This window comes from Euprymna scolopes, chromosome 18 (assembly GCF_053919585.1).
Source record: "Euprymna scolopes isolate OS-2025 chromosome 18, ASM5391958v1, whole genome shotgun sequence".
In the NCBI taxonomy this organism is placed as follows: Eukaryota; Metazoa; Mollusca; class Cephalopoda; order Sepiida; family Sepiolidae; genus Euprymna; species Euprymna scolopes.
This window is the reverse complement of record NC_136499.1, coordinates 96,350,444-96,375,778: the sequence shown is the minus strand read 5'-3', so window position 1 is coordinate 96,375,778 and position 25,335 is coordinate 96,350,444. Positions and strand designations below refer to the sequence as shown.

General features: G+C 33.8%; 1 protein-coding gene across 1 annotated transcript in view; it reads left to right on the top strand.

Annotated features, from left to right (window-relative positions):
- Window positions 1-19,299, top strand: part of LOC145297693 (uncharacterized) — a 105,204-nt gene extending 85,905 nt beyond the window's left edge. Inside the window, exons 3-4 of the mRNA XM_080143893.1 lie at window positions 13,214-13,359; window positions 18,826-19,299. Coding sequence (XP_080000019.1) covers window positions 13,214-13,359; window positions 18,826-19,007 — 328 coding nt within the window. The 3' untranslated portion in view covers window positions 19,008-19,299. The remainder of the gene's footprint in view (window positions 1-13,213; window positions 13,360-18,825) is intronic.
- Window positions 19,300-25,335: the final 6,036 nt, after the last annotated feature.

Sequence of the window (25,335 nt, the reverse complement as noted above, 5' to 3'; positions counted from 1 at the left end):
ACTACTATTTAAAATTGGATTTAGTGAAAAATTACCAGTCTTAAGTAAATAATAATAAAAAAAAAACGCACGTGTTTCAGGGTGTTTACTCTAAAAGCGCCTGCAAGAAAAATGTCTTGAAATAAAATAAAAAAGAATTTCTGCTCAGCTGATTTTGATGGAAGTCTAACGCAAATTGGATCTCAAACAGATGGAAGGATTCTTAAATTGGTACACGATGAAAAGGAATTACGCGAAACAAGATAATTAAGTAGCGAAGAGACAATGGGCATATATATCAAAGAGCGGCTATTCTTAAGGTACGTCCGTTCATTTTGCGCGTTTATCCATGAAAAGACCGGCGAACATTCGCAAAAAAAAAAAAAAAACACTCGTCAAGCAACAACCACTGTCCATAATTCCTCTATTCTCTGGCTTTGTCTTAAATTAAACGCAAGTTCCATTAACAAAGTTTCTTTTCGCGAACTGTCTGTTTGTGGAACCCTATATATGCTGACTACGGCGTGGCCGTATTCAAGTCCGCTGTAAACAAGTTCTTGCTGAGCTGCCCTCTTAAATAACTAAATTCTACCCAATTCCAACACGACCAATCATTACGATACAATCTCGCTGACCTCCTCATACTCACTAACCCTTATCCTTGAGTGGCTTTCTGGCCTTGATGAACAATGACTAACTTTTAGAAAAAGTCTAGGAGACCGACAAAAATGCTATTTCTAACTTGAGCTTGACAAACTGACAAAAGTTATATTTCAAACTTAAGCGTGACAGGCAGAGGAAAATGCTATTTGAAACTTAAACCAGGCGGATCAAGGAAATGTTATCGAAAGCTAAACTTAAGAGGATGGCTCAACAAGAACTTGTTAACATTAGACTTGAATACAGCGTTGTTGTACTCGGCTAAGAATCAGACTTGTAGTATTCTGGTTGTGGCATTTTAAATTTTGGTTCCAATCCAGAGTGCGCCCACAGTAATAACCGAACTTGTTTCTAATTTGGTCCTCAGGGAGTGACAATTAAATAGGAATACACACTCTCTCTCACTCTCTTTCTCAAACAACACTCGTTCGTGCGCGCACCCCCACGCATGCACGCACACACACACACACACACACACACACACACACACACACACACACACACACACACACACTTATATACGTAAATATATATATATTATGTATATATATATATATATATATATATATATATATATATATATGTGTGTGTGTGTGTATGTGTGTGTGTGTTTGTATGATGAGAATAATGGAAATAGTATTCCGACAGCTTAGAGAAACAGAAAGAAACAAACCGAGTTATGTGTTCAACAACGTTTCGTCTTTATTTTGAGACTTCGTCTGGATGATTAAGTAAACAAAAACACCAATACAAATATTTGAAAATTTTCGTGTGAAAAGTGTGATACTGTAAAGACGTTGGAAACTTTTAAAAGGTGGGTGGGGGTGGGGGTATGTTGTTAAAGATAGGGAGATTTTTTAATAACGTCATATAGCCGTTAATATATATATATTTTTAAAAAGATATGACGCAGTTAATATTCTTTCTGGAAAAATAAGTCTGTTAAAATTAAAATAGGTGTGTAACTGAAATGAAATTTTTAAATATTTGTACTGGTGTTTTTGTTTTCTTAATTACAATCATCCAGACGAAGTCTGGAAATAAAGACGAAACGTTGATGAACACATAACTCGGTTTGCTCCTTTTTATTTCTCTACTAGCTGTACCCGGCCACGCGTTGCTGTGGCTCAGTTTGTTAAAATGGAACACATGTGAAAGTAGAGAAAAGTTTGATTCTTTTTTTCAAGAGAATGTACAAATTATTTATTTTTTTTAACAGATGTTAAGAAAATAAACAGAAAAATACTTCCATCATTAATTATGCAAAAAAATAAATAAAATGTTGATTTAGTGTTTCAATATGCTTATAAATTACGATAAAACTTGCTGAGTATGCACTGTTTTACGGTTGTTGTAAAAATGGAACGGAAACTTAAATTTCGCTTCATTTTAATCTTTCTTAATTTTTTAATTCCCCCCCCCAACGAATATAATCAAAACAGTAACATTCAGCAATTGTACTTTATGCATATAAAACACAAAATGGGTGTTTGTATTACTGTACACATAGATGCGAAAAAGTTGTCAAAAAACAAAAACAAATATATAACAAATAAATGTTATCAAAGCCAAGATAAGTTACTTTTCTGCCAAACTGGATATATATATTTTTCGTGTTTTTATTCAATGTAACATATTTATTCAGCTCGAAAACCATACAGTGTTTACCGATGTATTCGAAAATTCAAGATGGCGTTTCACACCGTCTTTAACACCGTAAGTATGGAAAAAGGTGTTATAAATAAAAAAAACTATACAAAATACTATTAAAAACCCGCCGAATATATGTCAACCTATGTCACGGTAACATATATTGAACGAGTTTTTAACAGTGTTTTATCCGGTTTTTTATTTATGACATCTTTTCCGAAACTTACCGTGTTAAAGAGAGAATCAGACGCCATCTTGAATGTTCCAATACATCGGTAAACACTGTATGGTTATCGAGCTGAATAAACCTGTTACATTGAATAAAAAAACGAAAAATATATCCAGTTTAGTAGAAAAGTAACTTATCTTGCCTTTGATAACATTTATTTGTTATCTCTTTCTTTTTGGACAACTTTTTCGAATCTATGTGTAGAGTAATACAAACCCCACAAAATATTTATTAAACAAAGAAATAAAAAAAAAAAAAAGTTTATAACGAAAGGGAAATAATCGCTAGATTTTTAACTAATCGTCTGAAATTTTCCAAAATCGCTAATTCTCCCCCCCAAAAAACTCCATAATGTTCCGTGTTTTCTCACTATGGGTTTGTATTACTGTACACATAGTTTCGAAAAAGTTGTCAAAAAACAAATATATAACAAATAAATGTTATCAAAGGCAAGATAAGTTACTCTTCTACCTAACTTGATATATTTTTCGTGTTTTTATTCAATGTAACATGTTTATTCAGCTCGAAAACTATATAGTGTTTACCGATGTATTGGAACATTCAAGATGGAGTCTGATTCTCTCTTTAACACGGTAAGTTTCGGAAAAGATGTTATAAATAAAAAACCTAATAAAATACTGTTAAAAACTCGCTCAATACATGTTAATGTGACATAGGTTGACATATATTCGGCGGGTTTTTAATAGTATTTTGTATAGTTTTTTTTATTTATAACACCTTTTTCTATACTTACGGTGTTAAAGAGGGTGTGAGACGCCATCTTGAATTTTCGAATACATCGGTAAACACTGTATGGTTTTCGAGCTGAATAAATATGTTACATTGAATAAAAACACGAAAAATATATATATCCAGTTTGGCAGAAAAGTAACTTATCTTGGCTTTGATAACATTTATTTGTTATATTTTTTTTTTGTTTTGACAACTTTTTCGAATCTATGTGTACAGTAATACAAACTCCCTTCGTAGGTTGGAATGCCCCCCACCTGAAATGTACTTGGAAAAATCGATGTTATAGTGAGATTTAAGAATGGTTAGTCGAAAAAAAGGTGAAAAACAAAACAAATAAGCAGTAAATAATTATTACCAAAGGCAATAAATGCTACTTTTTTTTACTTACATGAATCAGTTTACTTTATGTTTGAAAGTATTTTCAATTGTTTTTTTTTCTTTTAATAAAAGTAAAAAATAAAAAAAAAGAAGTCGTATTATCGTGACGTCTGACAGCGATCGCCCGATCCATGGCTAACGTGTAGTAACGTAAACCGGCCCCCAAGAAAAAGAACAAAAAGGGAAGTCCATGTACGTGAATGTCGTCTGGTAAGTGGTACGGTGAAAAATTAAAGGAACGTGGCACAAATAGAGTTGGATACACAAGTAATAGTCGTAGAGTGATAGAGTGTAAGTAAAACCTGGAATATCAGGTTGTTTCGTTTCGTTTTAACAATGGAAAGAGCAGAAAATGGAGAGAAAAGAAAGAAAGAAGGAAAGACCGAAAGGAAAGATTATGAAGGAAGTTTGGTAAGAAATAGCTTTACAAAAGTGAAATATCGTGTAGACTGAAAACATAGGAAAGTAGTCCCCCCACCACCACCAGCACAACAAAAGAAAATGAAAATGTGACGATGTTAAACATGCCGTAGCGTAAATCGCAGTATAGCGTTTAGTTTGTGTTTATGTTTATGGAAAGAAAGATAAACATAGGGAAGTACCCCCACCACCATCACCCATAAAGCAAAAAGACAACGAAAGGTAAGAAAGAAAGAAAGAAAGAAAGGGAAAAAGCACGTAAGGAAAGAGCAAAACGGAAGTTGTGTTTGTGTAAGTAAGTTTGGTGCGTTTCACGTAAATGTCAATTCAGGTTTTCATTAAACTCTAACCACGCGGGTTATAACGAAATCGAAGTAATGTAATTGTGAATTCAATTCCAGGTAACGGATTGTGTTCTGTTTGAATCTAATTTTATTATAATAAATGCTTTATAAATTGTGTTTATGTTTTATGCTAACCAATGGCAAAGTAAGCGTGGTTCGTTTCAGCGTAAGTCCAGTCCAGTTTTTAGATAAATTCTAACCGGTGGTCGGTTTTAAATGTCTCCTGTGAACGGTCTGGAACGGTGTAAGTGAGTGGCGGTGGTAGGATGAATTTGTTAGAGAGAGTTTACTTTACTACTTCCATTCAATGTAACCGATTTTTACAGTGGACACTCACCAGACAGAATATAGGAAACTCTGATCAGCGAGATACTGGATATGTAATAACCCTATAACATACGGCAGATGTGATTCAGTTTGTGAATGATACGGCTGCACCAAATGTATACAGGTGCAGTCCTATAAACGTCAAAGTCGGAGGGGAAAAATGAGTTCATTTTATATATATTATATAAGAAGATAGAAGATAGATAGATAGATAGATAGATAGAAGATAGATAGATAGAAGAGAAGATATGTATCTCTCTCTCTCTCTCTATATATATATATATATATATGTATATATATATGTATATTTCAGTATATACATGTATATATATATACACATGTGTATACAGAAATATACATATGCATATACATATATATATGTACATATGTGTACATATTTGGATAGATATATCTATGCATATGTATATATGTATTTTTATGTATATATTATATATGTGTGTATACATATGTATGTATATATGTATGTATATATACATATATAAAAGAATAGATTATTAGAAAAAAAGTACGTGTTTAACTTAGTAACACGAATAGAAGTGCACAATAATTATATATGCAAATTAATACACATTCATTTTTATCATACAGATGGAGGATGCTGTGTAGACGGAAAAGCAATAACAAATGAAAGAATAACAAAATATATACATACGAACTTAAGTAAGGTGTTAATTAAATTTAATTAAGACAATGCAAAATAAGTGTCCGTAAATGGTGGGAATGAAGAGAAGAATATGTTTGTCTATAAGGAGAAATTAAGTATACACGTTTGTTTCGGTTGGCGCCGTGGGCGTTTACGTATATATAAGTTAATAGGTGCGAAATTGTATTTGTGTATTAGTGTGCTTTTTGTTAGTGAGAGAGTGCGTGTTGGTTCATTTCGGCCGATGCCATATGCGTTTATGTATTTGTAAAACTCTGTCAGGCGTTGTTTTAACAACGTATATGTATATGACAGTAGTCCTTCAAATTCTCTCGTTAGTCCGTCGAGGTCCTTCGCTCCCAAAGAGTGCGTGTTTAGTTTTTAAGGACGTGTCCACGTGCGTTATCTGTTAAAGTAAAATTCCAGATCAAATGGAGAGAAAAACACTGTTTGGGTTTTTATAGTACGCATTTTTGTTCACGGTGAATATTTTAGCTTTTGGTTCAATTGAAAGTCGCTACATAATATCACCATTCACTGTCTCTTCCGACAGCTCAGTTATCATAATAATGCCGTTAATGTTTAAAGTAATTCGAAATTCAAAACAAAACATGTTTTTAAATAAACTTGAACGAAATACGTAGAAAAATGCTTCAAAATAGCATTCATGTATAATTAGATCGTGGCATATCACGTGATATGAAGCTTGCCTACAATGTCCCAAATTTGGTGTTGACATATAAATCTTTTTGTCCATAAAACCATGTTATAATTCTGGCGTATATAAGTATTTGGGAATGGTGCCAAGGAAAATATTAATGGTAAATGAAGAATGCCGACATTGTTTTTAACATTCACATTGTTTTCGTTCTGTATTTCTTTTGAATTACAATTTGAGCCGATTACAAGAGGCGCGGCTTGTAACAAAACCTTTTGAAATGCGCGATTGTAAGAATATACGTCTTTTGATATGCTTTATTGTTTAAGAAAGACAAGTGACTATTTATTTTTTATAGCTTTTAATGTGATGTCAAGAACACTGATGTTTCTTTGGGATGAAACAAACATAATTTACAACTGATATTTAAACGTGTGTGTTTGCGTTTGCGCGCGCGTGTGTATGTGCAATGTATTTAAATGTTTTACATAATGTTCAAATTATGTTCTAAATAAAGAATACATACAAATGAATTGCAGCTGTTTACAGCTGTTTCAAGTCAATGTTTATTTTGAGTCATACAATGAAACATTAAGTTTTTCGATCATTAGATGATTTTCGGAGCAGAATTATCTAAAGTGCCTGCAAATAAAAATAGACCATAAGATTAAAAAGTTCAATTTTTATTTTAAAAAAAAAAGCAAAAATCAAAATAGATTCATTGTTAAATTAGCGAATTATTTTCAATTACAATAAATATTATTTTAACCAAAGAGAAAAAATTAAGGACCTTAACAACCGACATTTTGTAATAAAAAAAATCATATATATATATATATATATATATATATATATATATATATATATATATATATATATATATACAAATGTTTCAAAAAGAATATTTCAAAATCATAACTTAGTTTTCTTTTGTCTATAGCACTGTAGTGGACTAAATCAGTGTTTATTTAATAGAGTAGCTATCAAAAGTAAATTGTGTGTCAGTTTTACTGCTATCGTTAGTATAACTTCCGGTGTGACTGAATTGTAAGAAGATCAATCAAAATGGCGACTACTCAGTAGAATGTGTTTTGCATGTTTTGAGTTCTCGAAAACAAATTCCATTTTCACGGTGCAACGTGCTTTCAGAATACAATTCGGCATTGATCCGCCCCATCGTTAAAGCATTTGGCAGTGGGTTACACAGTTCACAGAGAATAAGTGCTTGTGCTAAGGAAAGAGTCATGGAAATCCACGTATTACAGATGAGGAAGTGGAGAGGATTCATGAGGCCTTTGAGAGGGACCAACGTAAATCCGTACGTCAAGCAAGTTTTCAGCTTGCCATCCCTCATACCATTGTCTGGCGTGTATTAAGGAAATGATTTCACATGAAACCATAAAAACTAAGTCTCGTCCAAGAACTTAATAATGATGAAAAGGTGATGCGGAGGACATTCTGTGATTCAATGCTGGAGATAGTGGAAAGTGATGAAATTCTTTTTTCCACGTCTAGATTTTAGTTATGAAGCGACCTTCAATTTGAGCGGCACAGTCAATCGTCACAATGAGTGCATTTGGGGAGCAGATTACCCACATGAAACTGTTACGTATATAAGAGATTTCTCTAAAGTGAACATCTTCTGTGATGTGTCTCAAGACAAGATTTATGGTCACCTTTTCTTTGAAAGTTCTATGACAAACCTATCCCGAAATGCTCCAAAACACGTGCACTCTACTGCAAGCAGATTCGAATGACTTTTTTTTCAGCAAGATGAAGCACCGCCCCATTGGCATTTCTGAGTTAGAGCTTATCTGGATGAAAAATTACCTCGGCAATAGCTTGGGGGGGAGAGGTGCTAAAGATATTGTTCTCTGTCCTTGCAAGTTCTCCGGATCCCTGTAACGTGGGTACTAGAAGAAACAAAACAGGAATAGAAATTAATAGATAAAGATCCGGTTCGGTATTTTTTCTTTCTCAAAAGATTTTTTTTATCGTTATAATTGTTTTGGCCCCACTTAAAAGTCTTTCGTCAATCGTCCATCTCGCCCGTTGTACACTTTTCTTCTCCGACTTTATGTCGGCCGTATCCAGCCATTTCTCGTTTTCGCATTTACATGTCCATTTTCTTCGACGACGCACTTTGCTTCTCCGGCCTCACATCGGCCGTAGCCAGCCATTCCTCACCTGCGTATTTAAACGTCCATTCTCTTCAACGCCCACTTTGTTTCTCCCCCGAGCACGTGCTGCATTTTTTCTCGTTTTTCTCCGCGCACACTTCTTACTTTGAATATGTGCGTTTTTTGGCTACTGCTGCTAATCTCGCAAACCAGCCATCCTTTGCTGCTGTTGATACTTTCCCACTCGCCTATGTGCACTATTTTACACCCCAGTGCGTGTATCTTTTTCTTGTAGGGGTGCGTTAAAGGCCAAGTTTATGTTCCACCACTTTCAGCAAGTATCGATGGCTTCAAAGATCAATTAACAACTGCAATAAATACGGTGGACCGTGACATTCTAACGCGTGTCTGGGAGGAATTTTTATATCGCTTTGATGTTGTCTGCGCTGCACGGTGGTGACCACATTCAGCACTTATAAAATATGAAATGAAACTTGAATGTATATACAAAATATGTGTTCATGCTAGAGATTTGTAATGTTCTTTGTTTTTGATACATCGCGTGATTGCGGCGAATTCTTTTCGAAACACTATATATCATTTTTTGACATTCAACTATATATATATATATATATATATATATATATATATATATATATATATATATATATATATATATATAGTTCGCCTCAATCACGAGACGTATTAAAAATGAACATTTCAAACCTATAGCATGAACATTTTTTCATATACATTAAAGAAGATTTAATTCATATTTTACCAACAGCGGTATATATATATATATATATATATATATATATATATATATATATATATATATATATATATATATATATTAAGTAATGTGATTTATAATTTAAAAGTTTTAAAAATTTTTAAAATTAACAATCAAAATTTAATTAAATTAAAAATCAGTTTCATGCACAGCGATATATGTTATAGATATATACACATATATATATAAAATATATATATACACGCACGCTTATATATATATATATATATATATACACACGCACACACACACATACATATATATAAACACGCATACACATATATATATACACGCACACACACATACACACATATATATACACACATTAAAAAGAAAATATTTTTATGCAAAAATGCTTTATTTATTCCATATTCATCAGATGTGCAAAAGTAAAAAAGGAAAGAAACATTATTTTTATCAGAAGAAAGTAATATAATATATCGAAACGTCATATGGACTGAATAAAGCCTTTTCACTTAAAATTATATATATATATATAATTTGAGGTTGCTATTTTCCAAAGGTAGGGTAACCAGTGAAATATAACGAGGTTCATACAAGAGTGCTCAATACAGAAGTAGAGCAGTTACTGCTTATGTAAAGACAAATATATATATATATGTTTGTGTGTGTGTATATATATGTATATATATGTTTGTGTGTTAATATATGTATATAAGTATATATGTATGTACCTGTGTGTGTGTGTTTTAATACGGCATAATCACGTTAACGTTCTCCTCAGATAACCGAAATTAAGCAACGTTGAGTCTGCCTGCTGCCAGATGGGTGATCATTTGGGAATTCTTGGCTCTCCGCTTATCTCGGCATTGTTTCTAGTCGTACTGAACTTCCACTTGCCACTTGCGACGCAGGAAAGGTTTGGCTGAAGATTGCGCAACTCTTGCCATAAAAAATTCCGCGCGCAGACACCCTTACACTGGGTATGTATAGTCTGTCAAGATTGGAGGAAGCTTTTTCTTATGGATGTATGTGTGTATGTGTATGTGTATGTGTATGTGTGTGTGTATGTGTGTGTGTGAAATATTAATATAAAACGGATTCTATAGCGTTAAAATAAACAGACATTTTTAGGGTAAACTAAAGAACCAAATTGCCATTTAGAAGTTTAGTCTTCAAGCTTGGCGGACAAGTCAGTCAAGTTTCGATCATGAAGAGCCAATATGCTTTGCTTTACTGATATTGGAACCACTTTGGCAGTCGTCTCATCAGTAAGTGTTATCCTGAATAGGCTTTACATTCATCGGGCCTAAATTTCCAGATTGTTATCTATGAATATCCAAGATAAAAATCTGTGGATATCAATGATAAAAATATTTGGATATCAATGATAAAAATATTTGGATATCAAAGATAAAAATATTTGGGTATCAAAGATAAAAATATTTGGGTATCAAAGATAAAGATATTTGGATATCAAAGGTAAAAATTTTTGGATATCAAAGATGAAAATATGTGGATATCAAAGATAAAAATATTTGGATATCAAAGATAAAAATATTTGTATATCAAAGATAAAAATATGTGGATATCAAAAATAAAAGTATTTGTATATCAAAGGTAAAAATATTTGGATATCAAAAATAAAAGTATTTGGATATAAAAGATAAAAATATTTGGATATCAGAGATAATATGTGGATATCCAAGATAAAAATATTTGGATATCAAAAATAAAAGTATTTGTATATCAAAGGTAAAAATATGTGGATATCAAAAATAAAACTATGTGGATATCAAAGATAAAAATATTTGGATATCAGAGATAATATGTGGATATCCAAGATAAAAATATTTGGATATCAAAAATAAAAGTATTTGTATATCAAAGGTAAAAATATGTGGATATCAAAAATAAAACTATGTGGATATCAAAGATAAAAATATTTGGATATCAGAGATAATATGTGGATATCCAAGATAAAAATATTTGGATATCAAAAATAAAAGTATTTGTATATCAAAGGTAAAAATATGTGGATATCAAAGATAAAAATATGTGGATATCAAAGATAAAAATATGTATAAAAAAATAAAAATATATAAAACAAGTCAGAAACTATTCTTGAACCGAAGAAGGAAATGCCGTCCCAAATGAAGACAGTGCATTAGAGTTATTGACGATTTTGTATGTCATATCTAAGTGTGCTTATCATTGAATGGCGATAAAACAAAAGTTCGACATTAATGACTGAAACCATGTGAACAAGTAATGCATAGACTGCAGTTTATTTGTACCGAGAGCTATATACATGGTTCGGCTCGCATAACAAAGGAAAAGAAAAAAAAATCGAGAAACACCAGGTAGGAGCAGGTAGGACAAACGAATTTGATTTGGTTTTCTAAAATAAGCAGGATTTTCGAAATAAGCGGGGAAAACCTGGCATAAAATCAATACTATTATATGGACCTGAATACCAGGGTTTAATTTTCGGCCCAGTCATACCACAGACTTAAAAAATGGTACTTGATTCCCTCTTGCTAAGCACTAAGCATTATAAGGATCAAGGGCAAGTGGAGAATCCCGCGAATGGTGTGGCGACCTCCTCTACACCTCGATGTAGCCGTTAATGAAAAAGTAGCCTTCGGATCGCCCTCGACTATGGTCGGCCACTTAGTTTTACTTATATGATATAATTGAAAAACTAGGCAAAGCTTTGATCAATGGAGACTCGTCAGACTACAACAACTGTAAAAAATTTCTCCTTTTTCTCTATTTGTATCTAAAAGTGTTAATGCAAACAATTCTTGTTGAGCTGTCCTCTTAAATAATCAAACTCAATGCAAGTTCCACGATCATCGCGGTGTCCCCTCATCTGCTAACCTGACACCGATTTAGCACGTATTATTAAATAGCCTTTTGGCCTTGATAAGCGGTGACCCCTCCTCTCCCAGAAAAACATACAAGTCGATTTAAGCTAAATGCTCGCATTCTGCATTATTGCTCTCACAACGAGTTCAATTAACATGCAGAAAGCCGTTTTCTTTTTGAGTTGTTGTGTTAGACGTGACCAACTAATCCGCCAATAATTCTACGGCGTAATAAATCATTAAATTGATCCACTAACTGATATAAATATTATATTGCAGTCCGGAGAAAAGAAAGGAGGAATCTAGATGCGCTTTCATCATCGATAGATTACAATTGAAATAGATAGCAGGTAATTCAACGATTCTTCTTGGTGTGAATCTCATAGACGTCCACCTGTTCCCAACCCTGTCAAATTTGTATTCTTCACCTCATCCTGTCTTGTAAGATACGTCGCCAGATCTAGACTTGCACTTTCTGAATGCCTATTTTATATATCTCGTTAACCTTTTTAGCTAAAGGCAAAAAGTTGATGGCCTCGTGGCTAATTTGTTAAAAATTTAAACTGTATATATAAAAATTAGTGATATCTTTATCAAAGTGTGGCTACATTATGTAGCCAGACTTTTTGGGCACCCTAAAATATATATATATATATATATATATATATATATATATATATATATATATATATATATATATATATATAACTCCTGTCACAAAAATTTTACGCGCAAGCAACCCTTCGTGGGTACCCAGAGTCTGTCTAAGACTGAAGGAGCCTACTTTATATATATAGTCTTTGAAGTTTTTAACCTTTAAAACTATACAAAAAATATTTTTTATCATTCGTTAGAAAACCATCTAGTCAGTAAGTCATTTAATCACCTGCAATCACTGCATCAACTCACTCTCGAATTTATTATAGTACTGATAATTTATTTTTTAAGGGATCATCAGTTGTTTACCATGAAACACTGTTTCGGGGATTTATATATATATATATATATATATATATATATATATATATATATATATATATATATATATGTGTGTGTGTGTGTGTGTGTGTGTGTGTGTGTGTGTGTGTGTGTGTGTGTATTTGTTTCTTCCAATAGCTAAATCTTTCTATATTATTTTTTGCTTTGTTATCCACATGAAACAAGTAATGATTTTCCAGATAAAACGCTTGTTCGCTCTCCAAGAAAACCTCTTCCCCCAAATTGAGAACAATTACACTTTTTTTAGAATATCTATGAATGTACTAATTATTTCCCCGCGAAAAACTATTACAAACGGCTATTTACGCTATTCAAGTAATATCGGCCGCAGTAGAAGATAAATCACGCTTTATTTGTTTTCTTCATATTTTTACTTATAAATGTTTTGCTTTTTGTATTTTTCAGAGATTTGAACAAAGTCCTGCCTAAACCGACGCCCAAACCAAAACAACGTACTAAACCTATGCCAGATGAAGACTTGCTGCCGATTCAAAATGTCAACCCCAACTTGCAATCGCGATCCTTCAAGATTCTTAAAGAAACTTTGGACCGTAAGTATCTATACTCCCTCATTCCCTCTCTTTCTCTCTGTCTCTCTCTCGGCTTTATATATATATATATATATATATATATATATATATATATATATATATATATATATATATACATATATATATATATATATATATATATATACATATATATATATATATATATATATATATATATATACATACACATATATATATCACATATATATTATGTGTGTGTGTGTGTGTGTGTGTTTCTGTGTCTGTGTGTGAGAGGTGAGAGTTCCGTTATAGAAGCGTTGATTTAATTTGAATAAAATAAAATACGCATCAAGTGCGCTTGAAAGCCAAATTACAATGCAATATTACGAAAATAAACAAATATTTTACTTGTTTGAAATTTATAATTTAAATATATTTCGAATTATATTTGAGTAATCAATTTCAAACAAAATTTTTTTGTTATTTTCGTAATATTGCGTTGTAATTTGGCTTTATATATATATATATATATATATATATATATATATATATATATATATAATATGTAATATGCATCAAGTACGTTTGAAAGCCAAATTAAATCAACGCTTCTATAACGGAACTCACACCCCACAGACACATATTTTATATATATATATATATATATATATATATATATATATATATATATATATATATGCGTATGTGAAAAAATAATAGAAAGTTAGATCCAATAACGATATCTTTATTAATTTCTAAAATAATTCATTTTTCGTAAACACTTACTCAAAATGGAATGATATATGTCTATGTTTTCAATTTGGAATATAAGTTTCTGTTTATATTCATGAATGCAATATTTAACAACTAGTAAAGCTGACAAAGAGAATGCCTGTATGTGCGTGTGTATGTGCGTGTGTATGTATGTGTGTGCAAGTTATCCACAGACAGACAGTTCAGTTGTATCACAGCTCTTCTATCCTAAGCCGTGATTGAAACTTGTTAAAAGCACTTCTAACTACCCGGCCTTCGCTCACAGCCCTGAAAAATAAATGAAAATCTCAATGTTTATATTAACACTGTTAACTCTGGAAGATAGCTCCATTCGTTTTCATAAAGAGCTTTTAATTCGCTAATTTACTACACTATCAAAAAAACAGGTTTTTCTCGATGAACTACTACCAATTGAATCGTTAATGAAAATACATCAAAACTGAATGAAAAAGGAAAAGAGAAAAGAAAAGGGTGGGAAGCGCGTGGCGAGTTGGAAGATACGCTGGACAAGCATGAGATGGATGTCTTCTCCTCCTCCTCCTCCTACCGCTTTTGAAAGCGATCCAGCCGACCTGTGTGTCTTACAGCGGATTGTAGCTAAAAAAAAAAAAAAAAAAAAAAAAAGAACAAAGGAATGGATCGAAAGAGACTATTGTGTCATGTTGGAAATATGTCTCAGCGACTTGCGCCTAAATTGAACGGAATAAATAACTTTCTTTTTTAGAACGGCTCGCATGTGGAACTGTCTTCCGTTTGCCTGCTTGCCAGCTGACTGCAGTATGGCCGTCTTCAAGTCCAATGCAAACAAGTTCTTGATGGGCCATTCCACTTAAGTTAACAAATTTACCGAATCTCTATTACTAACGATTACTATGATTCTGATACCCTTATCCTCGAGTGGCCTCTGGCTCTTGATAAGTGGTGACTCCTACGTAAAAAAAACCCTTTTTGTTTCATCTAAAAAAAATAGTTCGTGTTAACTTTTTCCTTTCTTTGTGAGTTTCTACCTACAACGTTTGGGTCCATTTTAAAATTAATAAAATTTGTTGCAAATAAGATTTAGTCTATACCTGACTTGTACACCAAGTTTCACTCGGGCATGTTTAACAGTCTTTGTCATATATCCACCACCATAGCCTTGAGCCCCTCAGGGGCATAGGCCATCTACAACTTTGTAGATGTTTTTGTAGCGACTGAGTTCCTTTTACGGGGTGAGGGTGCTGGCCCCACGCCCAACCTTCCTAGAAAGTACATACAGCGCGTAGCCTTCCTAAATCGTCACCCATCTGGTACTGACCAGGCTCAACGTTGCTTAACTTTGGTGATCTCGCGAGAACCGGTGTGTCAACGTGATTGTGCCGTACTTTGTCATATATAGCATGGGGTTATTGTCGTTATCATCTCATCAATAGAAGATGTTATCTTGAATGGACTTCACACTCGCAAGTACAGATCTTAGGCCTAATAAATGAATACATTTAAAATATTTATTTTCTATATGATATTGTTCCCACCCCCACAAAATTCCACCCTTGAAGTCGTTACTACATTCCATCATCAATGCAATCCAACCACATTTGGTAGAAATAAACTTCAGTCAATACCTGACTTGGCCACCAAATTTCAATAATGAAAATGATATCTAAGTTTTCGTTACGATCGTTAGGTTCCTTTCATTTTCCAAATTGCTTGAGGTGGTCCAGAATGCTCGAATAATCTACTTCTAACTTTCCAGTAAGTTTCCAGATCGTTTTCTGGAGATCTGGAAAAACCTAATGTTTTTGTTATCTGCTGTTATTTTGTAATTCGTCGTTCCCTTAATCTGTTATTCCATTAAACTTATCCTAATAATAATGTGACAATAAAGATATTAAAAAACGAATACAGAAAGCAGTTTGTTTACTAGAATTGTATATAATATTAACATATGCTTATCGGTATTATTATTATCATTATTATCATCATCATTATTATTATTATTATTAGTAGTAGTAGTAGTAGTAGTAGTAGTATTTATTATTATTATCATTATTATCATTATTATTAGTAGTAGTATTAGTATTATTTATTATTTAAAAAAAACGGGATCCGTGGAAATTCCGTAGTTATATCCTTCATTTATTTTGTATTTTTCTCGTGCTTAAAAGGTATTTGTAGCATATTTCCATTCCATCAATACCCGGCATGAATGCAGACCCCACGATATCATTTGATCACCGTTGTTCAAACTAAAACATACTTAACTAACTACTCTGGTTAATGTAGTTTTAAAGATTTATCTGGTTATTAGCGAGTTTATCTTCAAAACTCTGGTAGGAATTTTTGACGTACTTCCATTCTATGGTCGTCCAGCGTGAACGTAGATCTCACACAATATCATGGTACCATCTTTTGACTGAACAGATACTACACTATGATTCTAGTCTGAAAACTAAAAAAAGTATTTATTTAGTTCGAGTCTCACATTCAACATAACATAAGGAGAAATGAGTTAATAATGGTTCTAAATATTCCATGATAATTGTCTTTCTCTGGTTTCTTATACGTGTTTCGAATACCGTTCCAGTTCCACCATTCTAATGTTTTACCAATATGACATTCTACAGTTATCAGCCGGAGGAGAGGGCGTAAAAAAATGTTTCGTTTAGTTCGTCTGTTTTACAGATTAACAAGAATTTTTGGTTATTTAACGCCAAAAACACAATACCGAATGTAGATTATACATTGATTGTTTGGTGTGTCTGCTCTACGCCATATCAACGCTTTTTGGGGGTTATTTAATACCCAAAGCCAATGCCCATAATACAAGATTCACCGACTGCTCTGATTTCATTGTTTTATAGCATATGAAACCAGTGATTTTCTCCTCAAACCGTCAATATAAAAATAAATGTTAGCTTTTTTTTTTTTTTACGTTTTCATAACGACGCACGAGTTAGAGTCACTTTTCCATAAGAACACAAGGGGTTAGGGTTAGGGTTAGGCAGTAAACGGAAAAATAACAATAAAGAAAAGATGATAATAAAGCGGCACTTACTCGCGCACACACACACGCGCGCGCGCACGAAGAATATAATACATAATTTAAAACTAAGCTTAATGATTAATAGGTTGTATTAATGAGAGTTTTATATGTAAACTAGCATGGGTTCCCCGGGTATTTGGAGGTGTGCGCTGACCAAAAAAAAAAAAAAACTGGTAGTAGGAAGGCAAGCTCGAACCCGTACCGTGAAGGAGGAAAAGAACGGGGAAAAAACGTGACGTCTTTGCGGTTACAACTACCGTCAAACCGGAAGTGACGTAGGTTTAAATTAAGGCTAGACAATCGAAAAGAAGGCATGACTCGAAAATATCGGCGAAAAAAGTGACCTCTGCCTGTACAAAAGTTCCCAGTTGAGTGTGAAGAAATTAATGTTTTTAGTCAATTCGGCGCCTCTGTCGAAAGTTTTAGGCAGACATGCAAACATACATACATACATGTATGTATTGGTAGCTCAAAATTTCGACCCAAACCGATTAAAAAGCTTGCCCTATCTCTGAATAACCTTTTATGTAAAATTTCAAATGTTTAGACCAGAAATTGTCTGAGTAATTTGGTAGAGCGAAAAAGGTCAATTTTGTAAAACTTTGACCCCTGTTATGACCCCTTACCATTTATTGTTTTCGGCTCAAATAAAGTTATTAAGTTAGATCCATGTCCAACGAACCTATATCTAAAATTACAAGTGTTTAGACCCAAAATTGTCGGAGGAGTTTGGTAGAGTTCTCAAAGGTCAAATCGTTGAACTTTGACTCTTAAACAGCGAAATTTCTGGCCGAAAACCGATCACATCGATTTTCCCAAATTTCAGTACTCTGTATATCAAATTTCGAGTCTGTAGTTTGAAAATTAACAGAGTTATGTCGAAGGAAAATGTATACAGACACACAGACAGAAACGTCCACATATATATACTAGCAAAAGTACCCGTCGTTTATTGGGGTCAAAAACAGCCTACAGGAAATGGACTCTGATTTATGAAAGTATGATAGGTTATGAAAAGGAAGGGTTGTAAAGAGATAGCTTCGAATTTGAGGGTATCAAAACCAAAGCAAAATATTATGAAAGTAAAAATGAATAGATAAACCCCATAATTTATTATACCATACCTGTTCACACTGAAACACTTATCACAATATTCTGTGGATCTATATTAAAAAAACCTTGTTAAACTTTGTGACATATTTCCATTCTATGGAGGTCAGGTGCTAACGAACACCCCATAATTTTATTATACTATATTTCTTCAAACTGAAACATAATTATCAAAGTATATTTATGCAGATAGATATGAAAATTCTTTATTAAAGTTTGTGCCTATTTCCATTCTATGGAGGCCAAGCCCGAAAGCAGACCTCACAATTTTATTATACCATCCCTATTTAAGTTAAAACATACTTATCAAAGTATTCTTATGTACATCTATATCAAAAACAGTTGTTTTTTTTTTGTTACTTTTTAAATTTTTTTATTTCCATACTTTGTGGAGCAGGCGCATACGCTAACCCCACAACTTTAAGATTGAAAGAATAATCTCAATAATAGGAATGATCAATCCTCATCTCAAGCATTATATCGACATTTTGTTCAAATTAAACCAAATAAATAAGTTTTGACATTTTTAACATTTTATCCAATAGATTGTAATGTTTCCCTGGCTTCTCTCAACATCCATACCTTCTTCTTTGCAGGAATTGGCAACATGTCACCCGATCAAGAAGGGACACCTATTGTTTTTCATGGAGGCGAGGCTTCACGGGCTTACCAAGATGAGGAATACGAACCATATGTACCTCCCGAGGTCTACATACCCCCAGAGGAGAGGAACAACACAGGATATCCAACAGAAAACGCCTATTCCACCGATCACTGAGATGAGGTGCTAATCGAGCCTCGAAGCTAATTCCATCAGTCTGCAATCCCTTTGAAGGGGCCCTTTAAAAGTAACAGCCCATCCCCAGTTCAACAGAAAAAAAAAGAAAAAAAAAAGATCAGTATGATCTGCTGTGTCAAGATTTCCATATTCCACATCTCCGAGCCCTTTTTTTTTTAACATTTTAAATTTGGTTCAATTGTACTATAGGGATTGTTGGAATGCGTCCCATATTTTGATTGGTTTTCGTCCACATTTTGTAATAAAAAGTATTTGTTGATGTTTAATTTTATTTCTCGCCCCCCAAAATAATATTTTAATTTACTTTTACATATTCTGAGCATCTTTTATGAAATGTGTTTCTTACTTTTGCAAAAATACATTCACCATTTAAAAATTGAAAAAGACAAAAATTAGTTTTAACGTTCATTTGATACAAAAGGATAAAGAGGCTTCGACGAAATGCAACGTATTTAAAAGCGAAAAGACGACATGGTTAAAACACTAGTCAATATTTTAAGAATGACAAATTATTGAAAAGTAAACAGTGACCGCGACGAGTGAAAAATTGGCATAAAAATTCAATTTTATACACGTTAAAAAGTAAATTAGAATTTTATTTCAGGGCAATGACTCATTTAATCCAAAGGGTTGATTGTGTCTAATCTCGGGGAAAATATCAAAGAAAATGGGAGAAGATTTACCAAGAATCCTTATAGTAAAATTGAACCTTAAAATTTAAAATAAAAATATATTTTACTTATTTATAATTTAATATAAATGTATTTAATTTTTTTTTCACAATTTTTAACCTCACTATGAGCATTTACTGTATTTTTCTTTAATATAAAATAATTAAAGAATTTACTATTCCATTCCTTATTTCCTGTAAAAAAAAAAAAAAAAAAAAAAAAAGAGAGACCCCCCACCCTCAAAAAAAACTGTTTGACAAAATCCGGACTAAAATAATTATATTCGTGTTTTTCTTTTTTATTTTTGTGTAAATGACTTTTAGAATATTTTCCGATATTCATCCTTTAAAAATATTAAAAAAAAAAAAATCAAATAAAATGTAAAAAAAGAAAGAGAGAAAAAAATTAAAACAATGGCATTAACAGTTTTTTTATTTTTATTATTATACTTAAAGTGTATACTAACGCAGCATAGCTGGGATGTTTTTCAATGCTGATAGCGCGTCCAATTCGTCGACAGAATCAATTGTGCGTATTTCTGTAGCCGCAGTGGTGATGTGGCAATCGAAAATTTCACCTTTCTTTCTTACACAGTAGCTCGAATTATGTACAACATAAAAGAGAAAATGACACCTAAACAGGGTTGCTAAGAGGTTCATACCTCTTGATCTTTGATTCCATAATTATTTCACATCATTATCTCACAATCGAAGATTGTTCCAAAAGTGAAGCCTCCTATTATTTTAACTAAAAAAATCAAGAGCTACGAAGTCGAGAGTAGTACCATTAAAACGAGCTACTTTTTCTTCTCCAAAATTTATTTTTCTACATAGTTATTATTATAATCCTCAATGCATCAATGAATTGTCTTCCGTTTTCCTGCTTTCCAGCTGATTACAATATGGTTGTCTTCAAGTCTAACGTAAACAAGTTTTTCACCAAATTTCCATTACTAACGATTACTATCTTGTCCAATTTTTACTGTACACTCTTTAACCCTTATCCTCGAGTGGCCTTAAGGCCTTGATAAGTGGTGATGTCCATGTAAAAATAAATGAATAAATAAAAATAAACGATTGATGTGCATACGCGTACGGAGCGCGCTTTATCATACGAGAGTCGTTCCAAAAATAAATCTTCCTATTTTTTTAACTAAAAAAGTTGAAGAGCTACGAAAACGGGAGTGGCATTATTAAAACGAGCGACCTTTTGTGGTTCAGAATGTATTTTCTACACAATCACCAAAAATCTCAATACACTATTGCAAGGAATTTAATGACACTTCTCTGCTCCCCGCGCGCGTCTTTGACAAGGGTTGCTTTCTGGTAATATCTACAACAGAGAGATTAAACTTTCAGGTCATCAATGCATAAGTTCAGTCATCATAACAATGCAATTTTCAATCCTTTCTGATCTATTCGGGCGGGTTAAAAACTAGGAGACATTACTTTTGGAACGCTCCGCGTATAAGCTTCCCATCACACACTCTCTCTCTCTCTCTCTCTCTCTCTCTCTCTCTCTCTCTCTCTCTCTCTCTTTTGAAGGAACGTAAACAAAACCGAAGCTTCGAAAAACTGCGACTGAATACAATCAGTTGGTCTGCGAAATAGAAGGAATTTTACACCTTCCTCTCTACTTGTCATTGCGATCTTCCGCTTATGATTCAACTTTCTTTTCACGTATCTCTCGTTTTAATTCAATTTTCCATTCTCTTGCGTAATTTTTAATTTATATGGAATTTTTTCAACATAACACGCCCACATTTGAATATTATTAAACTAATGCCTATGGAATCTGTAAGTCGAATGTGATAAGGGAATGATACAATCTGAGTAAAGGCATGAACTTATGTACGGAGATCCAGTAGCAGAATGATTCAAATTTAATTTCGTTGTTTAATGTTTAAAAAAAAAGAAATAAAGTAAACCATTTTTTAAACCTAAACCAAACGGATATCATTTCTGTCGTGACATACATATTTGAAGTTAATAAGTTTTATTTGGATACATTATTGAAAACAGTTTTGCGTTAAATTATTAAAATTATAAAATTTATTAGATATCTAAAGATTAAGAAAATATGTACTATTGCTTTCTATAATCTTTTTTTGTGTGCAACTGATCTTCCGTAGATAAACACATTTAAACAAATGTTTGAATGTGTTTATAATAGTAAATTAAAAAAAACAATGCGTCGCCTTTCCCGTTATATTAATCGATTACTTATCTTCATACTGGCTGTTTCTAGTCAGTGTTTTCTGTGATTAAACAATATATTAATATTATTGTATATATATATATATATATATATATATATATATATAATTATTTTTTTTACTATAATAATTAAATACCTACAGACACTAGTGTTTCATCCTTTCGGGATTCTTCAGTGCAGGGTGTCACGATTACTACCAGTCGAACGATTCGAACCCCGCGACACGAGACATCTCTGGCTCGATTAGCGGAGGCCGTATCCATTCGGCTACTATTAACCGTGTGAAATAGCGTTGAATTTTAAACATTTTAATTTAAATGTTCATTACGTCAGACAGACAGTGATCAAATCCTTATACGATGATCTACGCATAAGAGGTAAATTGACCGACTTTTAATTCAACGGAAAGTGCTCAACGATAAGAAACGAATTTCTTAAAGGGGCTGTCATAATAATTTTTTTTTTTTTACTATAATAATTAAATACCTACAGACACTAGTGTTTCATCCTTTCGGGATTCTTCAGTGCAGGGTGTCACGATTACTACCAGTCGAACGATTCGAACCCCGCGACACGAGACATCTCTGGCTCGATTAGCGGAGGCCGTATCCATTCGGCTACTATTAACCGTGTGAAATAGCGTTGAATTTTAAACATTTTAATTTAAATGTTCATTACGTCAGACAGACAGTGATCAAATCCTTATACGATGATCTACGCATAAGAGGTAAATTGACCGACTTTTAATTCAACGGAAAGTGCTCAACGATAAGAAACGAATTTCTTAAAGGGGCTGTCATAATAATTTTTTTTTTTTACTATAATAATTAAATACCTACAGACACTAGTGTTTCATCCTTTCGGGATTCTTCAGTGCAGGGTGTCACGATTACTACCAGTCGAACGATTCGAACCCCGCGACACGAGACATCTCTGGCTCGATTAGCGGAGGCCGTATCCATTCGGCTACTATTAACCGTGTGAAATAGCGTTGAATTTTAAACATTTTAATTTAAATGTTCATTACGTCAGACAGACAGTGATCAAATCCTTATACGATGATCTACGCATAAGAGGTAAATTGACCGACTTTTAATTCAACGGAAAGTGCTCAACGATAAGAAACGAATTTCTTAAAGGGGCTGTCATAATAATTTTTTTTTTTACTATAATAATTAAATACCTACAGACACTAGTGTTTCATCCTTTCGGGATTCTTCAGTGCAGGGTGTCACGATTACTACCAGTCGAACGATTCGAACCCCGCGACACGAGACATCTCTGGCTCGATTAGCGGAGGCCGTATCCATTCGGCTACTATTAACCGTGTGAAATAGCGTTGAATTTTAAACATTTTAATTTAAATGTTCATTACGTCAGACAGACAGTGATCAAATCCTTATACGATGATCTACGCATATATATATATATATATATATATATATATATATATATCACATCAATACATTGTTACATATACATATATATATATCATATCATATTAATACATTGTTACATATACATATATATACATATGTATATATATATATATATATATATATATATATATATATATATATATATATATATATATATATATATATTAGCAGAAGTACCCGTCGTTAATTGGGTTCAAAAATAGGCTACTTTATTTTTATATTTCTATATTTTAGGGACCAGGCGCATACACAGACCCTACAACTTAAATGAACTATGTAACATACCCATTTTTGATCCTCGATACCTATTCTATCATTGTATGTGGTCAGTTTTGTATAATAGTCAACCATATAGTGTAGCAAAATGTAGTAGGCAACATTCAGGAACAAAGATAGGAAAAAGTCAGTTTCGCCCTGCGCCGCCCACCTCTAGAAGAGAGGGATTTCTTGGCTGTAATGACCGTAGAGAAAGAAGAAGAAGGAGACAGAAAAAAGGCAGAAGAAAACTTGTTTCTCCAAGATTGGTGGTTCGTCACAAAGAACAATCCAACCGCCAGAACCACCTACACACAATCTGCAGGACACTGTCTGTCTGCTTCCCAGCGTCCTGCCTTTATAGCGGCCGGGAATTATATATTTGCATAATCGCGCGAGAGCACACGCGATTCTGCGAGAATTGCATGGAGTCAACGCCAATAAAACGTCATGGACGCCATCTTGGAACTCTCTTCCACTCTCTGCAACAGAACAGACGTATCCGAGGTAAGCTCTTTATTTCACCTCATTTCGGTTATTGCCAATTCCGCTACACTCTCCCCCCTGGTCTCATGATCACAAAGATGGCAGTATGGTGGCGGGCGTTTTTGTCTGGTGCTCCTTCGTGGTGCTTCTTCATTATGTGCATTATATGGCTAAAAATCCTCTCCGTCGTCATGCATCATACTCTCCGTCCTTTCAAAAGACATCGTACTGTCTTAGTCTTCCTCTTCCTCCGATGTAACAACATAATGGCGAGGGCGCTGATGGAACCAGCGTCACGTCCACTGTCAGCTCGTAATCTTTTACGAGCTCCTTGAGTGTGCTTAGTCGCCTCCTAATAAGCATCTCGCTTGCTGCTTTGGTGCGTACTCGCGCCTTTCCAGTTAGCGTGTCTGAGACCCAACGGTATACGCAGACAGAATCTGTCTTTATGTGTAGCACCTTGCTCTGCCACTGAAGAGTCAAATTGATGCCTTTCAATACGGCGTCCAATTCAGCTAAGTTGACGTGTTGAGAATCATCTTCAGGTAGCAGCCAACATGCGTCTTCAAACACAGTTTCACGTGTCTCCAAGGTTGCACCAATTGCTAGGGAGCTAGCATCGACCCATACATTCAGCTACTTGCCGTCCACACACCAATTTCCCGAGCCGGATCGTCCTGCTGCACAGATTCTAAGGTCTCGAACATCATACAATGCAGTACGGCGTCCCTCGCTTCATCATCCCTGCTTTTTGTTACCGAACTTACTCTCCTTCCGAGTATTCCACGAGCCACGCAAAGCCAACCGCACACTGGAAAGTCTCCGACAAATCGACCGCACCGGGAGAACATTGTTCGTCGCGTAACAATGCTGGGAACCTCTGGAATTGCATTTCCTCGCTTCCACCGCAGTTCACTGCGTTCCATCCCGACCGCCAATCCCAGCACCCGTGCACCGTCCTTCAACCGTTCCAGGTTCTTGCACTCTAACCCGAACTGCGCTAGGTGTTCTCTTACACAGGTCGCGGCCACCACGCCTTCATTGACAAAAATGTCATCAATGTAAGCAGATGCTTACAACTTCTTCCTGAGATAATACTTCGCTGACAATTGCTCTCATTATCAACATTCAAGCTGAACTCCAAACGGGTCAGACAGTATTTTTTCTCGTCGTCGATTTCCACAGCCTGGTATGGCCACAGTGTCGCATGGACCCGTACTTGTAGGTATGCTCTCCTGA